At 40.4% G+C, this 26,556-nt stretch overlaps 1 protein-coding gene across 1 annotated transcript; it reads left to right on the top strand.

Moving 5' to 3' along the window:
- LOC133878841 (uncharacterized) lies at positions 1 to 26,321 on the top strand. Its single transcript, XM_062317386.1, has 8 exons — positions 1 to 237; positions 612 to 768; positions 6,675 to 6,760; positions 16,661 to 16,773; positions 17,037 to 17,102; positions 24,610 to 24,719; positions 24,833 to 24,898; positions 25,812 to 26,321. The coding sequence occupies exons 1-8, from the start codon at positions 143 to 145 to the stop codon at positions 26,211 to 26,213; spliced, it is 1,095 nt and encodes a 364-aa protein (XP_062173370.1). The 5' UTR covers positions 1 to 142; the 3' UTR covers positions 26,214 to 26,321.
- Positions 26,322 to 26,556: the final 235 nt, after the last annotated feature.

Below are 26,556 nucleotides of genomic sequence, written 5' to 3'. Positions count from 1 at the left end.
CCGAATCTCAAGACAGTTGCAATCCAACGGTCTAGAAGTGTTTCTCTACAGCATTCGGCAATCAGCCCAAAGTACGACACTCATTTCCCGCTCTTACTCAGGTGGCGAAAACAGAGCACAGAATCGAAGCGAAGCGAAAGAGATGTGTGGGAGGGCTCGTTGCACGCTCAGAGCAGAGGACATTCCTAGGGCTTGCCACCGTAACGATGGCCCCGTCCGTATTGTTCACACGGACCGGTAAAGCCCCCTTTCTATCTCTCTCGATCGGTACCAATTTTCTTTTTGTTAAAATTTCCCTTCCTTTTTTTGATGGCAAAAAAAAAAAAAAAAAAAAGAAGAAGAAGAAAAAAAGAAGAGGATAAATGAGCAGAGCAAATGAAAAATTTGCAATTGGAGTTTCACCTGAAGTAAGACCAAACTATTCTTTAGGAACCGTTTAACTGTAATTTTTTTTTTTTTTTTTTTTTTTGAATTTTCGTAATCTCGGTTCTGAATTTGTGAAAATTTTACTCTATTTTCTTGCATTTTCTCACGCAACCAAGCAACTATTTGGCTTTGTTGTTTATTTAGCTGCTTGTATATATTGATTGAAATTCAAGTTGAATACTTAGGTACCGTCCATCCCACAATGTTTCACCGGGACATAATCTGCCGGTTGTTTGTAGAGAAGACGGATCTGATGGTAATGGTGTTGTTCTTCATTGCATGACATGGGGACTGATTCCCAGTTTCACGAAGAAAACTGAGAAGCCGGATCACTACAAGATGGTATTTATACTAGATTATTTATGAAAGTTGAATTTGCAAAAAAAACTTGGACTTTATTTCGCCATGTACTACTTGTATTAATTAGGCATGTTTATGCTTAGCTTTGGTGCTGGACCATCAAGAAATTTCTGTAATTGTGTTGCAAAAGAGGACCCGCTTTATAAGTGGATTTGAAATTTACCCCTAGCTCTTTTTATGGATCGCAGTTGGTACATTTTGCACATGTGTTCAAAATTGTTAATCGGAGTCACATGCAATCTTAAGTAGAGAGCTGTCTATCTGTGAAGAAATAGTGGGCCTTATAAGATGCTACTTCTTGGGATTAATCTTGATTCATTCCCTTTTAGGGTTACTTGAAGTGAAGAATAAGTTTGAAATTTTCTTGGAAAGGTGTAAGGCCTTTTTTGGATGTTGTAGGATCAATAAACAGGTGAACCTTGGTGCATACAACTGGGTACTGTTGTTATGAAGAGTGGCATGATTGGCAGAAATCCAATGAACTTCAAAATGATTAGGGGTTTACAAGATTTTCCTTATGCACCTTCTATAATATAGGTTTAAGTGATGAGAACAGTTTGAATAAGAAATTGATGCATTGTTGAGGAGCTAGAAGTAGCACTTTTAGAAGGAAAATAAGGGAGAAAGTCATCCAAGATGGTTGATTTATGTGATTTGAGATGAATGATTGTTAGCATGCTCGTAAAACTCTTCTTTTTGAGGAAATGACCTGGAGACAGAAATAATGAGCTTTGTGGTTGAAGGAGGGGGACAAGAACACAAATTTTTTTAATAGATGACCAACTCACATCGTAAATTCAATCGTGTGGACTCTTTGAATATAAATGGTGCAACTTCCAAGAATCTGGTGGAGATCTAGGAGCATATAGTCCAGTATTACAACAAAATGTATTTTGAGCAATGTTTTTGGAGGCCAAGGGTGGATGGTCTATCTTTCCTATCCATTAATGCGGATGAAAGTATTTGGTTAGAAAGAAGGTTTGAGGAGGAGGAGGTGTGGGATGTGATCAGGGATTTGAATGGAGATAAGGCTCTGGGTCCAGACAGCTTCACAATGGCTTTCATTCAGAAGTGTTCGGCAATTTTAAAAAATGACCTTATGGTTGTTTTTGCAGAATTTCATAATCGAGGTCAATTTGAAAAGAGTCTAAATGCTACTGTCTCTGATTCTAAAGAAGACTTGTGCTATGGATGTGAAAGATTTTCACCCTATTAGTTTGGTTTTGGGGGGGGGGGGGGGGATGTATAAGAATATTTCCAAGGTTCTCGCAAACAAGTTTAACTCAGTGTTGAGCAAGATTATCTCCAACCACATAGAATGCGTTTATTGGTGGTCGACAAATCTTTGGATTCTGTGCTTTTTGCTAATGATACTTGGATAGTCAAATTCAATTAGGGGAATCTGAGTTGCTGTGTAAGTTGGATTTGGAAAAGGCATATGATCAGGTTAATTGGGATTTCTTGCTCTATTTGCTGTGGCGTTGTGATTTTGGGATGAAATGGAGGGCTTGGATTCGATTTTGTATTTCTATGGTGAGATTTTCTATTCTTGTGAATGGAACACCGTTGGCTTTTTTTTACTAGCACTCGTGGGTTACGATAAGGGGATCCACTTTCACCTTTATTGTTTTGGTTATGGAGGCTTTGAGCCGGATGCTGATTACTGCAATAGATCAGGGTAATTTGACAGGGTTTTTAGTGGGACCCAGGGATTCTGATGATTTAGTTGTGAATCATTTATTGTTTGCCGATGAGATGTTGATTTTTTGTGGTGCGCAAGAAGAACAAATTCGACATTTGCAGTGTATCGCTTTGAGGCAGCTTCAGGATTGAGGATTAATTTAGGAAAATCATAAATTGTTCCTATTGGTGAGATAGAGGATGTCAAAGGGTTGGCTCGACTCCTTGGATGTCGGGTCGCATTTTTGCTTATGACATACTTGGGTTTGCCGTTGGGTGCTTCTTATAAGGCCGTGTCTATTTGGAATGGTGTCATTGAGAAAATGGAACGGTGGTTGGCTAGATGGAAGTGAATATATTTGTCATAGAGTGGTCGGTTGACTCTTCTTGTAAGTACTTTTTCCAACCTTCCTACGTAATACTTGTCGTTGTTTCCTATTCTAGTGGGTGTGGTTAATCGTCTTGATAAACTTCAAAGGAATTTTCTATGGGGCGGTATTGGAGATGAGGCTAAATTTCATTTAGTGAATTGGAACATGATCTATACTCTATTGCATTCAGGTTGGTTGGGAGTTTACAATTTCATCCAGTTTAATCGAGCTCTTATGGGGAAATGGTTGTGGAGGTATGGCAGGGAGAGAGAGGCATTATTGCGATTGGTGATTGACGTCAAATTTGAGAGTCTAAAGGGTGGCTGGTGTTCAAAAGAGGAGTTGGGTACTTTTGGAGTGGGTGTGTGGAAATATATTAGGAGGGGGTGGGATAATTTTAGCAAGTTTGTTAGTTTTGAGGTGGGGGATGGGTCACATGTCAGTTTCTGGCATGATTGGTGGTGTGGGGATAGATCTTTGAAGCAATGTTTTTCAGTTTTGTTTAATATTGTGAGGAATAAAGAGGTGATGGTGGTAGATAACTTGGTTGTTCAAAATGGAAATACTTAGTGGAATGTTATTTTTACACGCATCCAGTCCAGGATTGGGAGATGGAGATGGTACTTTCTTTCTTCGGTCGGCTTTATTCGATTTCGATTTGACATGGAGAGGATGACACGTTAGTTTTGATCCTCTCCAAAAGGGGTTTATTTGAAATGAAGTCCTATTATGAAGTGTTAAATAGGAAAAATGACCCATCATTTCCGTGGAAGGCTCCGGCAAGGGTGGCTTTCTTTGATGGACATCAGTTTTAGGTAAAATTTTGACGCATGACAAACTGTGAAAGAGGAATGCCGTGGTGATTGAGTGGTGCTGTATGTGTAAAAGCGTGGGGAGTCAATTGAACATCTATTACTTCATTGTGAAGTTGCTCGCTATCTATGGAGTTACATTCTTACTTTATTTGGAGTAGAATGAGTTATGCCACGAATGGTGCTGGAGTTGACTAGTTGGGGTGTATTGTGTAGGTATGGTCCAGCTAAGGAAGTTTGGCGGTTAGTTCCTTTGTGTTTAATGTGGTGTATTTGGTGGGAACGGAATGTGCGACACTTTAAAAATGTAGAGACATCGATGGTGGAGCTAAGGAAGCGTTTACTTAACACGTTATATATTTGGATAGCTTCTCATCATAGCTTGTATGTTTTTACGTTTGCAGAATTTTTAAATTTATTTTCTGTTCGTTCCTCTTAGGGGCACTTTTGTATACTTCTTGTATATTAGGGTTGTGCCCCTCTGTGTTTTATTAATGAATTAACATTACTTATCAAAAAAAAAAAAACTTATGCTGCTAAAAATACAAGAGGAAGGAAAAGTTGTGACATAAAGATGAGGGAGTTGAGGCATGGGAGAGTCATTAGAGCCTTTGCTGTAGATTTGACCCTCACTAGAGCCGAATGTTGAATAAAAGTCTGTGTAATTAAGACTATGTTGTTGGGTTAGGTTTCTGAAGCTCAGTTGGTGCTATTGTACTTTACACCTTCCCATATTTGATAAAATTTATCGTACTTTATGTTGATTAGCAAACTTACTTAATTCCTGATCAGACTTTATTTTTGATTTTATTGTCATTATTTTCAGATTCTATTTTCATCATTGCTGTCTTTCATTGACATTGCAGCACTAAAACAGTTATCCATGGCTTTAACAAAAGACCCTTTGCAACCTTCCTCATCTTCCATGGCAGTCTTAATCGTCTCCATCACCTGTCAAGCTTTCCTTCCCGTTTCCTTCCCTGCCTTTGTCTCATTCATCACCAAGTCAATTTTGGCAATTATATCTTCATATCTAACCTCACAGCTCTTCCCCCTAGTGACCTCCACACAAACTCCCACCTTTTCCTCCGGCAACTTGACGTCGAAGAATTGCTCGGCTGCCATCGGCCATCCAATCAGAGGCAGGCCATGACTGAAAGCTTCAAGCACTGAATTCCATCCACTGTGCATTAAAAATGCAGAACCAGACTTGTAGCTCAAAATTTCCACCTGGGGTGCCCAATTATACACTAGAAACCCTCTTCTTGAATCATTCATCCTCTATTTGAATCCTTCTGGCAACACTTACCCCTAGTTCTTCTTTCTATATGTGAATTTGAAATTTACCCCTAGTTCTTTTTAGATCACAGTTAGTAAATTTTGCACATGCATTCAAAATTGTTAATGGGAATCACATGCAATCTTAAGTAGAGAGTTGTCTATTTGTGACGAAATAGTGGGCCTTATAAGATGCTACCTCTTGGGGTTAATCATTCCCTTTTAGGGTGACTTGAAGTGAAGAATAAGTTTGGAATTTTATTGGAAAGGTGTAAGGTCTTTTTGGATGTTGTAGGATCAATTAATTGGTGAACCTTGGCTCATACAACTGCATATTGTTCGTATGAAGAGTCTGGCATGATTGGCAGAACTCCAATGAACTTCAAAATGATTAGTGGTTTACAAGATTTTCCTTATGCACCTTCTATAATATACGTTTAAGTGATGAGAACAGGTTGAATAAGAAATTGATGCGTTGTTGAGGAGCTAGAAGTAGCACTTTTAGAAGGAAAATAAGGGAGAAAGTCATCCAAGATGGTTGATTTATGTGATTAAAGATGAATAATTGCTAGCATGCTTGTAAAACCTTATGCTCCTAAAAATACAAGAGAGAGGCAAAGTTATGAGATAAAGAAGATGGAGTTGAGGCATGAGAGAGACATTAGAGCTTTTGTCGTAGATAGATTTGACCCGTGGATGCCTTTGCCTCGTTCTTCAGGGTTTTGTATTTAGTGAGACTGAGACGGAAGGGGAGGACAAGTTGTGGTGGGTCCCTTCTAAAAGAGGATTGTTTGGTGGATCTGAATATGAACTGTGAACCCGAAAATGAACCCAATCTGCCCTGTGTACTGTGACCTGTCTGTACCATAAACCCAAAATGCAATTTCCAGGTAACTCTGGTTCTCATCATGCCTTCAGTTTAGAAATTCATTGTTGTTATGTTTATTAATGCCTCTGAGGCGCATATTTTTATGGATCTTTCCGTGCAAGTTAGTGTAACATCTCACTCTCGTTACTTATCGGGGCAAATTCTAACTGTTATCTTCTTCGTAGTCCTTGTACTTCTCCAAATAAAATGTGCTTGGTTGGGATTAATTTATTTTGTAATGGATGTATTGTATTCATTTGCATTTGAATATGCTCACTTGTTCATACCTTTTCGTGGAGTTGATTTTGTTTGTGTCAACTACTCTGTCCCAGCTACAATTTCATCATGTTACTTCTTGGAATTGCAAGATGACATTTCATGAAATAAGTTTAACCTGTCTTCTTGTGATCAATTGAGCAATGAGACTGAAATGTCACCTTTGAAGCCTGCCCATTATCTCATCATTGCTCTGGAAATTATGTAGGTATTTTGTTTTTATAATACTCCACATCTTTATTCAAACTTCCTCGCATGTTCTATGAATACATATATTAGTTCCCATGTGTGTGGTATAACATTAATTCTGTGGGTCAAGATTGACTAAGCCCATGAACTTGATTGAGGTTTATTGCTTTTAGTTGTATAACTTTAGCTCAAATGAGGACAAATAATGGTAGTAAATCATATTATCTACTTGGTAATTGTTAAATATAAATTCTGATATTACTTACGTGGTAAATATTTAGTCACATATAATTTACATGGTAGATATTCATTCCTTTCAATTTTTATTTAAAATTGGTTGTACATTGAGATGACTTCAACATCTTAGTACTTCTGTTGAAATCATTCTTATCATTTTGTTTTTTTGCATTGCAGTTTAATGCCCGATCTGAGTCCATACGTGAAAAGGCTTCTTTCCGTCGTTTAGTCCCTAAAAGTCGGTGCCTTGTGGCAGTAGAAGGGTATGCTCTTTTCTCAAAATATAGCACCTGTTTCTTTATTATTGTAATCTAGGAATAATTTTCTGACAATGTATTTACCTGTCTTGTTTTGTTTATTTACTATTTAAAACTTGGAGTTATAAATGAGAAACAGTTCTGCATTTTAGTTGGAAAAAAAAGTATGGTTTATAGAGAAGTATCCTATCAATTCTAGCACTCTAACCTAGCATTTGGTTGAGAACTTGACTTGAAAACTTTGCCTTGGTTTGAGGAGCTAACAAGCGTTAGGACACCCATGGAGTTATTGTCTGTCGTAGGTATACAATCAACTAAGTAATGGCTGGCTTACCTTCCTTTATGGAAATTTTATGGGCCTGCTAATATAAATTTTCCATCTTAAGAACATTGTTATCCTGAGTTCAAAATGTGTTGTATGTTTGGATTGTCTCATGACATTTTCCCCCTTGATCACATATTAGTTTGCTTGAGCTTCTATTTACTTAATTTGATTTTCGTTGTGATTATTGAATTTATTTTCTCATATTCTTCAAACTCATTTATTTTAATTTCTTAGTAGGATTCATTTTATTCCTAATTGTGATGTCAGTGTTGTTTGGTATCGAAAGGTGGTTGAGAAAGCCACCTCCTGCTGATTTGCTTGAACTAAAATAGGTGAAGAGTATCTTAAATTGGAAACTAATTGCTAGAATTTGGATATGGTCTTACAAATCTGTAAAGAATAATTAAATTCATAGATACGCCATAAACTCATTGAAATTTCATGTTCAAGGCCAAAAGTTGGCTTAGTCCTTAACCCATTTAATTTACCAAATTATTTATAACTATTTAGTATTCAAGGAAAGACTAAAAATTGCTTGTGAAAACTCTAGAAATATGACCCTTGGATATAATTTCCTTACCAGTATCAGTCCATAATTTAGAAGTAAAGAGGGACCGTGAAACTATCTAATCAGTAAAACATGTTGTCATCCATATATCGTTTGGTTAACTTGTCTCAGCTTAAATGATTGATGCATGGATGATTCACCGCAATGTGGTTCTTATTTGGCTATATATTTGCAAAGCGAGGATTTTTTTCCACATCCCTATGTATCTATTTGTTTCTTTCCATTTATAAATAATTTTTAATGGGTTTTGTTACTTTATAGTTACGCTTGGGCCAGTTATTGTAATAGTTCTCAAAGAGATTTGTTTTGACATCTTCTATGGTCGTTTTCCCATGAGTATTTATTTTCCTATATTCTTTAATTCTCATATGCTTGAAATCTAACTTGTCATGGAATTGGTTATACAAGTAAATAGAATTATGCACTAATTAACGATTTCTTGATGATGCTCCTTCCTCCAAAATCTAGCCAAAGTTATGAAAAGTGAGTTGTTTATAAATTCCATTCCTTATTTGTGGTTTGTTTGGTGACTTTTATTTATTTATTTATTTATTTATTTTTTTTTTTCTTCCCTGCAATTCATAAAAAAAATGCCGCGAGCAGTAATTTGAAGATGGCTTCATATAATCCTTGTGCAGGCATTAAGTTGACTCCAAACAGTTTGGGTATGTTTAGATCATGCTAATTTTTAATAGTACCATGGGTGTCAAACATCATTGCTAAAAAAAAAAAAAAAAACAGGGTTAGGATGGTAATGGAGAAGATCATCTCTAAGAACTAGAGTGTCTTTATTAGAGGTATTAGAGGTAGGCAGATTCTTGTTCCGGTTCTTATTGCCAATGAATACCTTGATAGTAGGCTTAGATCTAGCGAGTCGGGTGTCATTTGTAAAATGGATTTGGAGAAAGTGTATGATCATGCAAATTGATCATGCAAATTGGGATTTTTATTGTATTTGTTTAGGCAGTGTGGCTTTGGAGGAAAATGGTGCTCATGGATAGCCCACTGTTTCTCATCAGTGAGCTCTTCGGTTTTGGTAAACGGCACTCTGATAGGCTTCTTTAGTAGTTCCCTTGGGTTGAGGCAAGGGGATCCTTTATCCCCCCTTGTTGTTTGTTTTTGTGATGGAGGCTCGGGGAATGATTTCTGTTGTGGTTAGTGGGAGATTGTTGGATGGGTTCTTAGTGGGCAATACTTCCTTCTCTCATCTCCTGTTTGCAGATGATTCTTTGATCTTTTGTGATGCTCTTCTTGCTCATTTGCGTCATATGTGGAGCTTATTCTTGTGCTTTGAAGCTGCGTTGGGCTTAAAGGTGAATTTGGCCAAGACAAAATTGGTTCCTGTGGGGAATTTTAGTCGGGGGAAGTTTGGCTTGAGTCCTAGGGTGTGGGGTTTTCTCTCTGTCGGTCAAGTATCCTGGCTTACCATTGGGGGCCTCCTATAAGCTAAGCATATTTGGGACGGCGTTATTGATAAAGTGGAAAATCGGTTGGGCAGTTGGAAAATGATGTATTTGTGTAAGGGTGGTAGGGTTACTCTTTTCAAGAGTACTCTCGTTAACATGCCTACGTATTACATGTATTCCAGCAAGTGTTGCTAACCGCCTTATTGAGAAGATCCAGCGGGATTTCTTGTAGGGTGGGTTAGGTGAAGAGTTCAAATATCACTTGCTGAGTTGGTTTAAGGTTTGTTCTCCAATTTTTGAGGGAGGGTTGGGTATCAGGAATTTGATGATGTTTAATCGTGCTCTCTTAGGTAAATGGTTGTAGCGCTATGGGCTTGAGAGAGAGGCTTGGTGCAGAGTAGCGGTGGACTCTAAATTTGTCAGTTTATGGGGAGGGTGGTGCTCTCTAGAGCTTGTAGGAGTCTTTGGGGGTGGGGTTGTAGAAGAATATTAGGAAATGGTGGGATAAACTTTCCAGCTCTACAAGTTTTGAGGTAGGGGATGGGTCAAAGATTAGATTCTGGCAAGACCAGTGGTGTGAGGAGACAACTCTAAAGGTAGCTTTTCTGGTTTTATATGGTCTTTGCGTGTGAGAAGGATGCCTCTATTGCAGCTAATTTAGAGTTTTTGGGCGGTTCCAACTAGTGGAACGTGACCTTCACTAGAGCGGCACATGATTGGGAGGTAGATGGCTTTGCCTCTTTTTTCCAGGAATTGTATTCTATTAGAGTGAGAAGACGATGTGTAGATAAGTTGTGGTGGAATCCTTCCAAAAGAGGTTCATTTGAGTTTAAATCCTTATACAGCTCTTTGACTTTTTTCGGAAGGTAGCAGCTTCTCTTGGAAGAGTATTTGGTGGACTTAAGCTCCTTTGAGGGCAGCCTTTTTTGCATGGTTGGCGGTTCTAGGCAAGATCATTTTGGATAATCTTACGAGTCAATACGTCATCGTGATGGACATATGTTACATGTGCAAGAATAATGGAGAATCTGTGGACCACCTTCTTCTTCGTTGTGACGTGGCTTCCGCTATTTGGAGTATTCTTTTCCATCGCTTTGGGATGTCTTAGGTTATGCCTAGACGTGTTATTGGTTTGAATGATTGTTGGTGGTCCTTTGGTAGGCCAAGGAGCACTGCAATGTGGAAAATGGTGCCTACGTGCCTCTTTTGGTGTTTATGGAAGGAAATGAATGATAGAAATTTTGAGGACAGGGAGAGGACTATGGGGGATATTATTTCTACTTTGAAACTTTGTATCTTTGAATGGTGGCGTATGTGTTTTCTCTGTTTATTAGAACACCTCTCGCACAAGACTCAAAGTCTCAGCAGGAGTCTTGTGCAACTCAATCTGTGGAGGTGTCCAACCGGGACTCTACTAAGAAGTTCTCTAATTCTATCCAAAAGCCGAGATATGTTATAGAGTCCTAATGCAATAGTCTCATAACTAGATAAAGATTCCAAGTGTTATAGTTTGAATGTATTTTAGAGGTAGAAACCGGTTGCTAGACTAGAGTTAGTGTTTAGCTTAAACTCTGTAATCAAACTCTATATAAGATCAATGAATGCTCGGTAAAGAGCACGGTTTCAACTTCCATAATTCCTATGTTTCATCATGGTATCAGAGCCATCTCAAAGACACACGTCTTGAGCTATGGCTCATTCCGATTCTGAATCCAGTGCTTCTGCCAGTTCGGTGGCTTCCATAGCCACTCAACCTCATCTACCACCTCCCCAACCGCAACCGGTTGTCTTTACCGTACCTAACATGAATCCAAATCTTCATATCAAACTCTCCAAAGGAAACTTTATGGCATGGAAAACTCAGACTCTCGCCTACATCAAAGGACAGGACGCCTACGGCTTTCTTGATGGGTCATCTCAGCCTCCGCCTCAAACGATTCCGAATCCTTCATCTGATGATGGAGCGCCTGCCACAATTGTCAACCCAGAATTTCTTGCGTGGAACCAGCGTGATCAGATGATACTCAGCATCCTTATATCCACATTATCCGAACCCTACGTGGTTCATGCAGTTGGGAGCGCCACCTCGGCTGCTCTCTGGTCCACTCTGCTTTCCATGTTTGCATCTCAAGCCCGTGCTAGAGTCATGCAAATATATTTTCAGCTTGCCACAGTAAAGAAAGGTAGCAGCTCTATTACAGAATACTTCCAAACCATCAAGACTCTTTTTGACACTCTCGCTGCCGCCGGACAACCTCTCAATGACTTTGAGAGTGTTTCTTTTCTCCTCAAGGGTCTTGGCTCAAAATATGATCCATTTGTGACCTCTGTCACCACCAGGGTTGATCCCTTATCCATTGATGAACTTTATGGTCATCTACTGGCCCACGAGATGCGTTTGGACCAGCAGACCTCTGCCCTTGATATTCCTCCGGCTGCTGCAAATTTTACAAATCGCTCCTTCCCCCCTCGAGGCAGGGGCTATCGTGGCCGTGGAGGACGACCCTTCAATCGTGGTCGTGGCTATTCTCCCAACAACCGTGGACGTGGATCCTACTTTTCTCCTGATGCTGCTACCGGTTCCCGTCCTACCTGCCAAATTTGCGGGAAAATTGGCCACACTGCTTTTCGTTGCTACCATCGCCAGGAGTCTATTCCAGAACAGCAACCACTCCCTTCTCCACAGGCCTACTACTCAACACCAGCACTGCCAGCAGAGGATGTTTGGTATCCGGACACCGGTGCTACACATCATGTCACTAATGAGCTCCAGCACCTCAACCAGTCTCGTGAGGAATATCACGGCCAGGATCAGATCCGAGTAGGGGATGGAACAGGTTTGCCTATCTCTCATGTTGGTTCTGCATCATTCCTCTTTTCTCGGCGTAAATTTATTCTTAACCAACTCCTTCGTGTTCCATCCATCTCTAAAAATCTTCTTTCAGTTCAAAAATTCGCCTTTGACAACTCTGTCTTTTTTGAATTTCACTCATCTTATTTCTTGACTAAGGACATTCAAACCAGGGCCATCCTCCACCAAGGGCCAACTAAAGATGGCCTCTATCCTCTTCTTCCGTCAGCCAGTTCTTCGTCAATAAAGCAAGCCTTTGTCGGTGAACGCACGTCTACAGCTTCATGGCACAAGCGCTTGGGTCATCCTGCTTTTCGCACAGTTCAGCATGTTCTTTCTAAGTTCCACCTTCCAGTTTCTTCAAATAAGGCTTCCTCCCCCTGCTCTGCATGTGCACAAGCCAAGGGTCATCAGCAGCCATTTAGTTCTTCTAGTACTTCAATTTGTAGTCCTTTACAATTAATTTACTCCGATGTATGGGGACCTTCTCCAACATTATCAATAAACGGAAGTCGGTTTTATGTTTCTTTCATTGATGCCTTTAGTCGTTTCACTTGGGTTTTTCCTCTACAAGCCAAATCAGATGTCATGTCTGTCTTCCTTAAATTTCAAGTTATGGTTGAACGACTATTAAACACAAAAATAATCAGTGTACAATCGGACTGGGGGGGTGAATATCGTAACCTCCACTCTTATTTTCAATCTCAAGGCATCACACATCGTATCTCTTGCCCTCATACACACCAACAGCAAGGGTGTGCCGAACGCAAGCATCGCCACTTAATTCACACCACTCTAGCTCTACTGGCCGAGAGTTCTCTCCCTCAAAAATTCTGGGAGGATGCTTGCCTTACCTCCTGTTATCTCATAAACCGAATGCCAACTCCATTGCTCAATAATCAATCACCCTTTGAAAAACTATTTCATCAAGTCCCTAATTACAAGTTTCTTAAAGTTTTTGGGTGCGCGTGTTTTCCAAATCTCAGACCCTACAACACTCATAAATTCTCCCAACGCTCCACAGAATGTGTTTTTCTTGGATACACTCAACATCACAAAGGCTATAAATGCCTTCACATAGAATCTGGCCGAGTTTACATCTCTCGGGATGTCATCTTCCATGAATCCCGATTTCCTTATGCTTCTCAAGCTTCTGCCACTCCTCCTACTTTCACTTCTGTTCAAGCTCCTAATTTTCCTCCTACTCTTGTCCCTCCACCCGCTCCATCTTCACCACAACCTTCTGCCCACCTTCCTCTTCCGATTCCTCTTCTTCCAATTTTGCAGAACCACACGGCTCTTGTTCCAGTTCCTATGAGGAAACTCCTCCTGCCCGAGTACATCCCATGCATACCAGGTCTATGAACAATATAGTTCAGCCACGACAGCTCACAGATGGCACTGTCCGATACCCTGCTCCTCGGGGTTTATTAACACAACATGCCTCAGCCTCTCAGGAACCGACCTGTTTCTCAAATGCTGTAGGTATTCCAGAATGGAGAAATGCAATGCAACTTGAGTTTAATGCTCTTCTACATAACCAGACATGGTCTCTTGTACCTCCACATAGCTCCCAAAATCCAGTAGGTTGCAAATGGGTGTTCAAACTGAAAAGGAAGGCCGATGGTTCCATTGAGAGACACAAAGCTCGGCTGGTCGCCAAAGGATTCCATCAACAAGCAGGTGTGGACTATGGAGAAACTTATAGTCCAGTTGTTAAGCCCACAACGATCCGAACAGTGCTGTCCCTTGCATATTCTGCTGGTTGGTCAATGAAACAGATCGATATACAAAATGCTTTTCTTCATGGTCTTTTGTCCGAGGAAGTTCATATGGTTCAGCCACCGGGATTTACCAATCCTAACTTTCCTCATCATGTGTGCAAGCTTCACAAGGCTATATATGGCCTCAAACAGGCGCCTCGAGCCTGGTTTTCCAGGTTAAGTACAAAGCTCATCCAACTTGGTTTTGTCGGGTCCAAGGCCGACTCATCTCTGTTTCTCTACAAAACACAGTCAGTCACCGTCTTCCTGCTCATTTACGTTGATGACATCATCATCACAGCCTCAGATCCAGCGGCCATCCCAGACTTACTTCACCTCCTTAATGCTGAATTTGCAGTTAAGGATTTGGGTGATTTAAACTATTTTCTTGGTGTTGAAGTTCACAAACTGAACTCAGGTCTTCTTCTCTCTCAACGGCGCTATATTATGGATCTTTTAAAGAAGACAAACATGCATGAAGCAAAGCCTATTACTTCTCCAATGGCTTCCTCGTCCGTCCTCTCTGCCTTTTCAGGGGATCCAATGGAAGATCCGTCTCTCTATCGCAGTACAGTCGGCTCCCTACAATATCTATCTCTCACAAGACCAGACTTAAGCTTTGCTGTAAACCGCGTGTGCCACTTCATGCATCGTCCACTAAAACCACACTGGCAGGCCGTTAAAAGAATCCTCAGATACCTGCAGTATACACTGTCTCATGGGCTTCTTCTCCATCGCTCATCTTCCAATGTTCTTCAAGCTTACTCGGATGCTGATTGGGCTGGATGTCCAGACGATCGTCATTCCACCGGTGCATATTGTGTTTTTCTTGGTTCAAATTTGGTCTCTTGGAGCTCCCGCAAGCAACCCACTGTCTCTCGGTCCTCTACAGAAGCCGAGTATAAAGCTGTTGCAAACACCACAGCTGAACTCTTATGGATCCAGGCACTCCTTCAAGAACTTGGTGTTCGGACCTCCTCACCACCAACTCTTTGGTGTGATAATATTGGTGCCACCTACATGTCCGTTAATCCGGTATTCCATGCGCGTACCAAGCATGTGGAAATTGATTTCTACTTTGTTCGAGATCGCGTTGCTGATAAGTCATTGGTGGTTCGGTTTGTTCCTAGCTCCGATCAGCTTGCCGATGTCCTTACAAAACCACTTGTTTCGGCCAAGTTTCAACAACTCTGTTTCAAGCTCAACGTGCGATCTCCCCCGTTGAGCTTGCGGGAGGGTATTAGAACACCTCTCGCACAAGACTCAAAGTCTCAGCAGGAGTCTTGTGCAACTCAATCTGTGGAGGTGTCCAACCGGGACTCTACTAAGAAGTTCTCTAATTCTATCCAAAAGCCGAGATATGTTATAGAGTCCTAATGCAATAGTCTCATAACTAGATAAAGATTCCAAGTGTTATAGTTTGAATGTATTTTAGAGGTAGAAACCGGTTGCTAGACTAGAGTTAGTGTTTAGCTTAAACTCTGTAATCAAACTCTATATAAGATCAATGAATGCTCGGTAAAGAGCACGGTTTCAACTTCCATAATTCCTATGTTTCATCATTGTTGATTAGTTTTGGTGATTTTGTTTTTCGTTTGCTCTTTCTAGTTAGGTTGTTCCTTTTGTATATTTTATGTGTGCTTAGTGGTGTCTTACGCTTTCCATGAGATTGGTTTTATTATTTATCAAAAAAAAAAAAAATTTAATGGTACCTTGTATAGCCATGTTGCAAGTAGTATGTAACCATCTTAAACAAATGACTGTTACTTTAAACATCCCAATAATCAAACAGGCAGCAGCTCATTAGTTGGCATTAAAATGCCCATAGAAAGTGACTTAAAGATGCAAATGAAATGAAACCATGGCTTTTGACATGGTCAGGAGATTAAACCGTAAACTGTCGTTATCATTTTCCATCCCTATTTGCTATTCCATCCGTAGATTCTCTATGGTGTTTACTATGGACACAAGTAGTCTCAATTTTGTTTGAGATCAAGTAATGAAATGCCTGGCAATCAAGTGAATTTTATTCTTATTTTTTCAGATAACTAGGACAAAGTAGGTAACCACACAAGGATTATATTGTGCTAATGTATGGTAAACCTCAAGGACTTGACCTGTCCTTAAGTACTAGGTTAGTCAGGGGATTTGAACCTCAGCCAACAATGTAGGGAGTATACCCACTTTTTAAGTGAATTTTAGTCTTCAATATCAATGGTGCTTTATCAGCACATAATTGATAACATGCTGCATTTGAAATTGTTTTGGGTGCGTTATTGGCACATTTTTTAGCACAATGCAACATTTAACATAAGGTCTTGCTTGACATTACCTTGTCAACATCTATACTGACGCCTTACTTATAAAAAAAAACATCTATACTGACGCCTTGTTAGCAGTGATTTTATTGGAGTGACCAGTCTCCATTGGCGTTTGTTATAGTTTTGGGTCTTGGCCTTACATTAGTCATTGCAGTAGACAAAGAATCAAAGTAACCAAATTAAACTTCTGGATACATTAGGAGCTCGCCCAGCTGTGCCATTTTAACAGAAGGCATGAAGATGTTAGACCTTGTTGAATTTCCAGCTTGGATCTGACTTATTCAATGTTTAACCAATACAGTGTTCCATAACTTTTTATTTAAATCATTGCTCCAAAACCAGTTTGTGCAGATATAATTACCGACACCATCCATATATTATGGAAGGTGATTATACAAACAAAGTGTGTACATCCATATATTCTGGAAGGTGATAATGCAAACAAAGTGTGTATCTTTCATTGCCATTTGACTCTGAATATTTCTGCTGAAGTTGTATATACGATGTTCAAAAAACTTTTTAATTTCCTTCAAAGGGTTTTTTCTGATATGATTTTAGGTCATCTTGCTAGAAATGCTCAGCTTTGCATCTTTATTTATGTCTGTTTTCTGCTTTATCCATTCATTGCTTCAGAGCTACCACACTATAACTTGACTTTGATTCTTTCTCCAGATTCTATGAGTGGAAAAAAGATGGGCCAAGAAAGCAGCCGTACTACATCCATTTTGAGGATGGTCGGCCTCTTGTGTTTGCTGCTCTTTATGATTCATGGAAAAATTCAGAAGGTTAACCAAATTTTTTTTTTTTTTTTTTTTTTTCATACCTTTGAGATGCATTTAATGGAAGACTATATTAAATTAATTTTTATATGTGCTCAGCTCCATTAACGGATATATTCTTTGTGTTAAACCGATTGAAATTTCAGCGAATAAAAAAATGTCTATTATGCTGTCCATAGTTGTTGCCACATTCTTATTGTCACGTCTACCATTTGTTACCAATTACTGGCATTTGTTTGGATAATAATTATCATTTTTTTTCCCAGCAGGCGAGATAATCTACTCCTTTACTATTCTTACTACTTCTTCGTCTTCAGCTTTACAATGGCTGCATGGTGAGTCATGCTTGTTTCAATTGACTCATATCTTAAATATTCTAAGTCTATTGTGTGTGTGGATACTTCAATTATTAACATACTAAAAAAAAAAAAAAAAAGTTAAAATTTCTTGTTTGTTATTTTAGTAGTTTATTTATTTATTTCTTTATTTATTTTATAAGTAATAAGCCAATTTTATTAAAAGCGTGAGGCTCCCCTTAGTATATTGGGAGTATATAAAAGGAAACGCCTAACTAGAAAAACGAGTAAGGAAGTCAAGTAAGCTAATAGATAATGGGAACACATAAGCCGAAGTCCAAAGATACAGAGTGTGATAGAAGGAGGATAAAAGTTCCTTAGGGGTCTTCTCCACATCCTCAAAGCTTCGGTTGTTTCTTTCTCTTCCATAAGCACCAAAAGAGGCAAGGGGGCGTCATTTTCCACACCGTAGCACACCTCGACCAGCCCGAAGACCACCAGCAAGCAAGCAGATCGATAACCTATTTTGGCATAACCCAAGATAACCCAAAGCGACTGAAAAGAGAGTACCACAAGGCAGAAGCTACATCACAATGGAGAATAAGATGGTCTACGGACAACTCCATCTTCTTGCACATATAGCATATGTTCATCATGATGACATGGTGCTTTTTGAGATTGTCCAAGGTGAGGATCTTTCCAAGAGTCGCCGACCACGAAAAGAAGGCCGCCCTTGGGGGGGCTTGGGCCCGCCACACACTTCCAAGGAAAGTGGGTACGTATAGTACGAGTTATGGAGTGAAAAAAAGTCTTGACCTTGAAAAGGCCTTTTTTGGAGGGGATCCAGCAAAGCTTGTCTTCCCCGCCTCTTCTAATTATAACTAAATGCAGCGTCTGGAAGAAAGAAGCAAAAACATTTACCTCCCAATCATGCGCTTTTCTAGTAAAGCTCACGTTCCATTGGTTGGAACTACCCAAGAACTCTGGATTATTTGCAAAAGAGGCATCCTTCGCAGCGGCTATACAAAACAAGGCTGGAAAAGCTGTCTTGAGAGTTATATTCCCGACTTACAGATCATGCCAAAAGCTAATCCTGGTTCCATCTCCCACTTCGAATCTGGTGTAGCTTGAAAAAGTCTCCAAACCTTTTCTAATATTCTTCCACAAACCCACCCTGAAAGCACTCGTGGGAATGAGGGAGCACCATCCGCCTTATAAACAGCCAAATTTGGAATCCACCACGGTTCTCCACCTAGCATCTCTCTCAATACCAAAGTGCTACAGTCATTTACTTAGAAGAGCGCAGTTGAACATTCTCAAGTTATGAATACCCAACCCTCCCTTAGAGATCGAGGAGCAAACCTTATCCCAACTAACAAGGTGATATTTAAATTCATCACCAATCCCTCCCCATAGAAAGTCTCGTTGGAGCTTCTCAATGCGATTAGCCACACTAGCATGGATTGGGAAGAGGGACAAAAAATACGTAGGAAGGTTGGAGAGTGTGCTCTTGATAAGGGTTACCCTATTGCCTTTGGAAAGATACATCCGTTTTCAATTGCCCAACCGATGCTCCATCTTTTCCAAAATGACATCCCAAATAGACTTTTCCTTGTAAGAAGCCCCTAGCGGGAGGCCAAGATACTTCAAAGGCAGAGAGGAGGTCTCACAACCTAGAATGCCAGTCAACTCACCCATGTTGTCCAAATTGCCCACAGGAACCAAGACAGACTTAGTCAGATTAACCTTTAAACCAGACACAGTTTCGAAAAGTAAGAGTAGAACTTGGAGATGACGGAGATGGCTAGGGTTGGCCCCACAAAAAACCTAAGTATAATCCGCAAACAACAAGTGTGAGATATTTACGGTTGGAGGCCTAGAACCCACAGAGAAGCTTGAGAGAAAGCCTCTGTCAACAATAGCGGTGATCATTTTGCTCAAAGCTTCCACGACTATGACGAAGAGGAAAGGAGATAGGGGATTGTCTTGCCTCAACCCACGAGAGCTATTGAAAAAGCCAGTTGGAGAGTCATTTACCAAAACGGAGAAGCGAACCGAAGATATATGATGTGCTATCCAAGAGCACCATTTCTCCCTAAAATCACTCCTCCTCAACATGTACAAGAGGAAATTCTAGTTGACATGGTCAAAAGCCTATGCAATATCCAACTTGCAAAGTAACCCAGGCTCGCTAGACTTGAGACGACTGTCCAAAATTTGCTAGCTATAAGGACCAAATCCAGAATTTGCCTACCTTTAACAAAGGCGTTTTGAGGCTTAGAGATAATCTTTTCCATAATAGAACTCATTCTATTAGCAAGGACTTTAGTGATGATCTTATAAACCCCACTGAGAAGGCTAATAGGTCGAAAATCAGAGATATCGATCGCCCCAGCTTTCTTCGGAATTAAGGTAATGAAGGAGGCATTGAGGCTTTTCTTGAAATAGCTGTGAGCATGGAAATCTAGGAGAACCTTCATGAGATTAGATTTGATTATATCTCAGCAATGTTGAAAAAAAGCCATAGAGAAGCCATCAGGGCCTGAGGCCTTATCTCTATTCATACCCTTCACCACCTCTAAAACCTCCTCCTCAAATGGGAGCTCTAGCCGAGAGGCATCCTCCACCTCTAGAGAGTCGAAAGAAAGTTTATCCAATTTGGGCCTCCAGTTGTGATGCTCAGAGAATAAAGAATCATAAAATTGAACAATGTGATCTCTGATAACTGAAGGATCAGAAGTAATTGAGCCGTTGACAAAAAACGACTCAATAGAATTGATCTCCGGTTTGAGTTAGCAAGCCGATGGAAGAACTTTGTGCATTTATCACCTTCTTTAAGCCAAAGAACCCTTGATTTTTGCCTCAAACTAATTTCTTCTTGAAGAGTAATTTTTTCCAGATCACTGGAAATCAGACTTTTACCCAGCTTCTCTTCGGGATATAAGGCTCTTTTTGTCTCTAGTCTATCAAAAGTGTGCAGTTCCTCGACTCAAGCTTGTTTAAGGGAAGCGATATTACCAAACACGTGAGTGTTCCACTTTATAAGATCGAATTATAGAGCCTTCAGTTTCTAAGCCAAAATAAAGCTGGGGGAGCCTTGAAAACTATAAGATGATCACCATTGCCTCACCTTATCCACAAAAACAGCTTCTTTCATCCGCAAATTCTCAAATTTGAAAGGTTTTTTTCCCTCTTGAATGCCACCATAGTTGAGGAGAATGGGAAAGTGATTCGAGCACAGTCGGGGAACCCTTTTTTTAAGGAGCCTAGGATAATTAGTTTCCCAATCCGGAGAGACTAAAAACCGATCAATTCTTGACCAAGAGGAATTGTTGGACCACGTAGACAGTCCCCCCAGAAAGGGGAAGATCCATGAGACCCAGCTCAGAAATAAAGTCTGAAAATTCCATCATCGTAGGACAAAAACAAGTTTCCCCCGATCCTTCGCAAGGGAAACGGGGAACATTGAAGTCGCCTCTGATGCACCAAGGCAAATCCCACCAACTCCTCCCAAAGAGACCTTCTACTACTGTCGATATTTGGACCATAGACCCTCGCAAAAGCCCAAGTGAAATTGTCTGCAATATTTTTGAAGGAGCAGGCCACAACATACTCTCCCACACGCAGTCTCAAAAGATTTCTGACTTTCAACCACTTGTCAACTTCGTTTAGCCCTCTCATGTTCCATGAAAGCCGTTTAGGCTTCATAAAAATCTGTTTGGGCCCTTGCCTTTTTCCTGCCACGTAGAGCACTGCTGCTATGTGTATCATAGTTTATAGAGCAGAACAAATTGTTCACTTCTCTTGAAATTCTTTTTCCCGCCTTTGGGGAAGAGCCCGTTCCTTGGTTAGCATTGCTAGCGATAATGGCCGTAAATAGGGCCGATAGCTGTTCCTCAAAACCATCGGACGAAAGACCCACGATGTGCCTAAGCTGTTCGACTAGCTGAAAAATTCATTTGGAATGCCGCAACCCAGCATAACCCTTAAGATTGACTGTTGGATAACATAGGATTGGGGTGGGCTCCGCCTCCATGTAAATATCCACCTCCAATCCAGAACAAGCTAAGCCTAGCTCCCTTCTATTCTCTCCAAGAGGCTGGGGAGAGGTGAAGACAACCATCGGGGACAAGGAAGGATTCAAGTCTAAGGAGGATGAGTCGTCAGCCACAAGAGACTGCCATGGATGGGTCCCTTGCTGGGTAGGAGAAGAGGGCTCAGTGGTGCGGGCTGACTGTGGATCAGGATCCGTGCCCTCTGGATATGACAGCTCTAGAGTTGTTCGAAGAGAAGCTGTGGGAGAACCCACCCCAATTGTGAGCTCTTAGTCCGTCTCTGGCGTGGTCTGGTTAACAGGAGGAGGATCCATCCCACGGCGAGGAATAGGACTCATTGAAGAAGAGCACACCGGCGTGACACAAGGAGGCGTAGCTGCGCTGGAGACCTTAGAAGTCACTGGAGTGCACAGGTGGGGGGGCTGATCGGCGTGGAAACCAGAGGGGCCCGAGGATGTGAGATAATGAAGGGGGGCTCAGAGATCACCGGACTAAACCGGACCACGCTCGATGACAGTAGCGAGGGGGTTGCTCAAAGAAGCGAGACAGCGGGGGCGGGTGCAGAGGTCGTCGGAGTAAGCTAGGCCGTGTTCAGTGACGGCATTGGGTTAGATGGGTAGGGTTCCAGTGTAGACGGGCCGAAAGTGGTTTTTGGGTTAAGGGAGCCAAGCCTTAACTGATGAGGGTCAGGGTTCAGCCTAGAGAGGGGTTGGGCCGAGTGGGAGCCCACTTTGGCTTTCCCTTTCTCAGCACGCGAGAAGTGCCTCTTGGTCTGGACCTTGTGCTGGGCCTTGGGTTGGGCCTTAGGCTGGATCTTGGGCTGGACCTGGGGCTAGATTTTGGCGTTGAGGAGGCCTAGCGCACAGGAAGGGCAGAGGCCTTTACTCAATTTCTTCAGCCAAGTATCAATTTCCACTTTGATGCGCTCTAATGTCTCTTTGCATCGAACTAGTCCTCCTGCCTTCGAATTCCTCTAGCACCAGAAAGTGACCGTGTTTGTTTGAGTGTCTTTGGGCTAAAATTATGGGAAAACCAGGAATGGATTGGTTCCAGAAGACCCTTGAGTCTCTAACTATCATCATATTCTCGAAGGAGCCATGTAGCCATGTTGTTTCATCTCTGTTGAGGAGAATGGGCCTCGTCGAGCTGTGACAGTTCTCACGAATCCTCAAGCCTGCAACGGCTCCCCCTATCTCCATTTCGAAGTCCTTAGACTCTACAGACCATCTGCGTAGAAATCTCCCGTTTGCCTCCATATCTCTATAGATGATTCGACTGTCTTGTAACGGGTAGGGGAGGGAGAGAGAGAGAGAGAGAGAGAGAGAAGGTGGTGGTTCGTCGGCGGCGGGTGTGCGGTGGGTGTCTCAAGAAATTTCATTTGGGGAGAGGTCTTTAGTAGTTTTTTAATATGCACCTTTGTAGTAGAGTTAAGTGTGAAATGGTATACAAGGAAGAAAAGAGAACTCGGTGTTGGTTCCTTTCTGCATTTCCTAATCTAACGTAGGAAAAGATGTTTAGAAGTTCTGTAAACCCTTAAAATTATATATTCTTAGATGAACAATTAAGCTTGAAGTTGTAGTCCTGTGCATTGCTCTCATGCTTCTCCTTTCTGGCTATTTGGAGCCATACTAAGTGGAGTTCAATTCCTATGTATTTGTATATGTTAATTTGCCGGCTGCTTATTTTGGACAAGTTGTATCTTATACAAAATGGACAGTCAATGTCCTTGTAGTTCTAACCGATTACGACATAAAGTCTTTGTAAACACATCAGCAAGTTGGTCTCTAGACTTCACAAATGGTGTAGATATATCTCCTCTCAGTATCTTATCTTGAATGAAATGACAATCAACCTCAATATGTTTAGTCCTTTCATGAAATACCGGATTAGAGGCAATATGTAGAGCAACTTGATTATCACAAAAGAATTCCATAGAGTAGGAGCCGAAAAACCAATTTCCTGAAGAAAATGTTGTAACCATGTCGAAGCTCAGCATCTCACACTTCAGAGTCACCACCTGCAACTACCGGTTATCCTCACCTTGGCTTATGGCTCATTAACCATGACCACTTGCTGCTTTGTTGAAGCGTCATGTCTGGCTCTATCTCGACATTGATGAAGGAAGAGTACCAAATGTTCGTATGGCTTTCATTCTCTGTCGTAGACTTGAAAATAGGGAATTACATATCCTGGTGGATAAGAGATGTTGTTAACCCAATCAGGATTTGAAAATAGGTAACAGTACTTAAAGAGAGGAAAAGCAGGCCTTGTTTGGTTCTCTGGAGTTCCAGAGTTGGTCGGAATTTGATTCTTGTGCATCATTGGATGTATCCTGAGGTGAAGTGGCCTGTCTATCTCTCATTTTTCATCCACACCCTTAGCTACCCTCCTCTTAAAGGCATCACCTCTTTATTGTCAACTTCTTCAGGCAATTTCCCCATTTCTTCCTTTGTCACAAGTTCTATGAAAACATCAGTAACTTGGACATGAAATTCTTCCCCAGCAATCAAACTACTGCAGCATCCGTTTTCTTGCTGAAATTTTCCTGTCCTTTTTTCGCTTTTGAATGGCTGAAACTTGTTGGGACTCCTACGGTCTTTGTAAGGGAGTGGAGTGAAGGGGTTTTCATCAATGGAGGCAACGCTAAAGGTTGTCTAACAAAGGGCTTTTTTTCTTCTATTTTTCAAGAAAGGTTAGTTTTATCACTGTTTGAAATTGATTCTAAAAGAATCTATTTCACCTAGTAGTGCTAATTTCTCCCTTTTTAGAATGGCTCCAGTGGCTACATTTATGTTAAGTCTGGTTGCTCAGAGCTAAAGAAAAGGAATTTGAAATAGCATTCTATTTTTTGTTTAGAATTTTTAATTCTATTACTGGTGCTCTGCTTGAAAATACAATAATTGAGTTTTTGAGCTCTGGAAAAAGAAGAGGAAATCGGGTGTCAATTCTGTTATTGAACACTCTCGTCCTGGGATGAGAATGAGAAAGAACAACCCGATCAGATTGTAGTTCAGCCCGTATGGATGTTACCTTTTGGTTTGTGTGACAAGCACTGCTTAGTAAAAGGATCATAAAAGGCAAACATCGCCAAAAAGTGAAAGAAAATTTCAACTGGAGCTTTGTAATGGTAACTGTTAAGAATGACTATTTGAATTTATTATGTTTTCATAATTACACATGCAGAAGAGGAATGCCACATTTATATGGGGAAAAACAGTAATTTTTCTGCTGTTGGGAGTTTGAACAGAATGAACAGGAGTCATGTTGCAGGCGTGCTATTCGATTGCTCAATGCTGATGTCCATTGATGATTTCCTTTGTAATTTTGATAAATGGTGGTATTCAAGTTTATAGATTACAGTATCACAGTCTTAAGCTTGGTTATCTGCTTGTGGGACATTTTATCTTGTAAGAGTTTGAAATGGGACTTTTTCTTTCCTGCTGCTAAATAATCTATCCACGATGCAATTTTTGATTGATCTGTCCTTATAGACAGGATGCCTGTTATTTTGGGTGATAAGGAATCAACCGATACATGGCTAAATGGTTCTTCATCTTCCAAGTTTGATAATGTGCTTAAGCCATATGAAGATCCAGATTTAGTAAGAGCTTTCTAAATATAAGTAACAGCGTTTTTTGTATTCACATTTGCCACTTTTAAGCATGCCTGGTACAAAATATTGCAAACATAATTTTCTTATCTGCTTATCTCCAGGTTTGGTACCCTGTAACTCCTGCAATGGGTAAGACATCTTTTGATGGACCACAGTGCATTAAAGAGGTGAGGCTAGTCATCCTTTTCTTTAATGTGATGTATTTTTATCATTTGGAGATGAAATTATCAAGGTTAGAGGTCATAAAATGACATGTAAAAGGGTTCATTCACTAAATATGTTCACAGTCGGAGATCTGAACAAATATTGTTCAGATCTCCAGGGTACACATATCATGAGAAGATTTGATAAGGTGTTTCATTCAGCAGAAACGATGTATATATGCTTATTCTAGTGGTACGCATGGAGAGTTTTTGCTATTTTTTCTTCTGTGTGTGAGTGTGTGTGTTAGGTCTTGCATAAACTTTTGTAGAGGGAAAGTTGTATGTTCTTGGATGACCAGGTTAATAAGAGACCCAATTTCGACTGGGTGTCAATTTATTGGTAACATTGGCGCTTGTTTTCGTTCTTTCTTTTTTATTTAATTCTCGACTAGTATGCTATATACATATTTTTATTTTGTTTTTGTTTTTGGGTAATTACACTTTATCACCCCAAACTACCACTGCATTCTCAAATACATCACCAAACTCTAAATCGCTGCGACTCTTCCCTTCAATTGAAGTTTCAATTTTATTTGCCCCTTTGTCAATTTAGCCGTTAATTTGAATGGAAAGATAAAATTAGGTTATTTTTGTCATTTCATGTGACAGAACGTTTTCCATCTAACTTAACGGTTGAACTTTATTGAGGGGGTAAAAGTGAAATCAAAACTTCGATTTTGGGGGTGAGTAGCAGATTTGAGGTTTATTTTTTTTATTTTTTTATTTTTTCATATCTGTTGCCATATTTGACTTGGTTTTCTGAAAAAGCCATGAAACTTGTTTCATGTTAGAAATTTTTTATTTTGTTTGAATACACCTGATTCTTGATTTATGGCAGAAGAGAACCTCTAATTGTGGTTGTAGCATCTTTGTACAGATACAACTGAAGGCTGAGGGAAACACTCCAATCTCTAAGTTTTTCTCAACAAAGAGAACTAGAAGAGAACAAGAATCAGACTTAGAGGCGAAAAACTCTTATGCTGAATCTTTGAAGACCGATTTATCAAAAAGCTTGAAAAAAGAGCCTAGTACTGAGGACAACACGCCAATGTTATCCTTTACTGAAGGAGGCCAAGACTCAAAATCTACTATTACACAATCTCAAGACAGTACAGCTAAGTGCCAAATGAAGTGTGACTATGGGGAGTTTCAAGCTGATTCAGAGCCAGTAACTGATGAAACTATCAAGCTGTGCTCAACTCCAGCAAGGAAGAAGAGGAACCTGAAGAGTGCTAGCGATAAACAACCCACCCTGTTCTCCTACTTTGGGAAAAGCTAGTGGTTTTGTGCCTCTAGGTTCCCTGTGCATATGCTGGAACATGTACATGAGTGTTATGGATTTTGTTCTACTTTTGGAAGATAGAGATGGCAATTTTCTTAAAAGCTATCTGTCCACGTTAAATCTTAAATTTCCAGTGGCTTTTCTTTGTAATTTGGCTGTCCTGCTTTCATTAGGCGCTTTGTATCCAGATGATTGATTTTACCTAAAACAAAGATGAAGATCTTTTGAAAAAGATGTAACTCAATTCATTTCCAGCCTGGGGATTTGTGTAAGAAACTCATTTGGATTGATGGTCCCATCCACAGGAATGACCGCCCAAACGAAAAAGACAAGAAAAATG

Source organism: Alnus glutinosa, chromosome 10, assembly GCF_958979055.1.
Source record: "Alnus glutinosa chromosome 10, dhAlnGlut1.1, whole genome shotgun sequence".
Classification (NCBI taxonomy): Eukaryota; Viridiplantae; Streptophyta; class Magnoliopsida; order Fagales; family Betulaceae; genus Alnus; species Alnus glutinosa.
Note: the sequence above shows the minus strand (reverse complement) of the source record. Positions and strands in the feature narration are given on the sequence as shown.

Excerpts from the sequence above, each read along its gene's own strand:
- LOC133878841 (XM_062317386.1), top strand. The coding sequence starts at position 143 with ATGTGTGGGAGGGCTCGTTGCACGCTCAGAGCAGAGGACATTCCTAGG. Across the intron at positions 238-611 it reads CGTATTGTTCACACGGACCG|GTACCGTCCATCCCACAATG; the intron begins GTAAAGCCCCCT and ends TTGAATACTTAG. Across the intron at positions 24,899-25,811 it reads GACCACAGTGCATTAAAGAG|ATACAACTGAAGGCTGAGGG; the intron begins GTGAGGCTAGTC and ends ATCTTTGTACAG.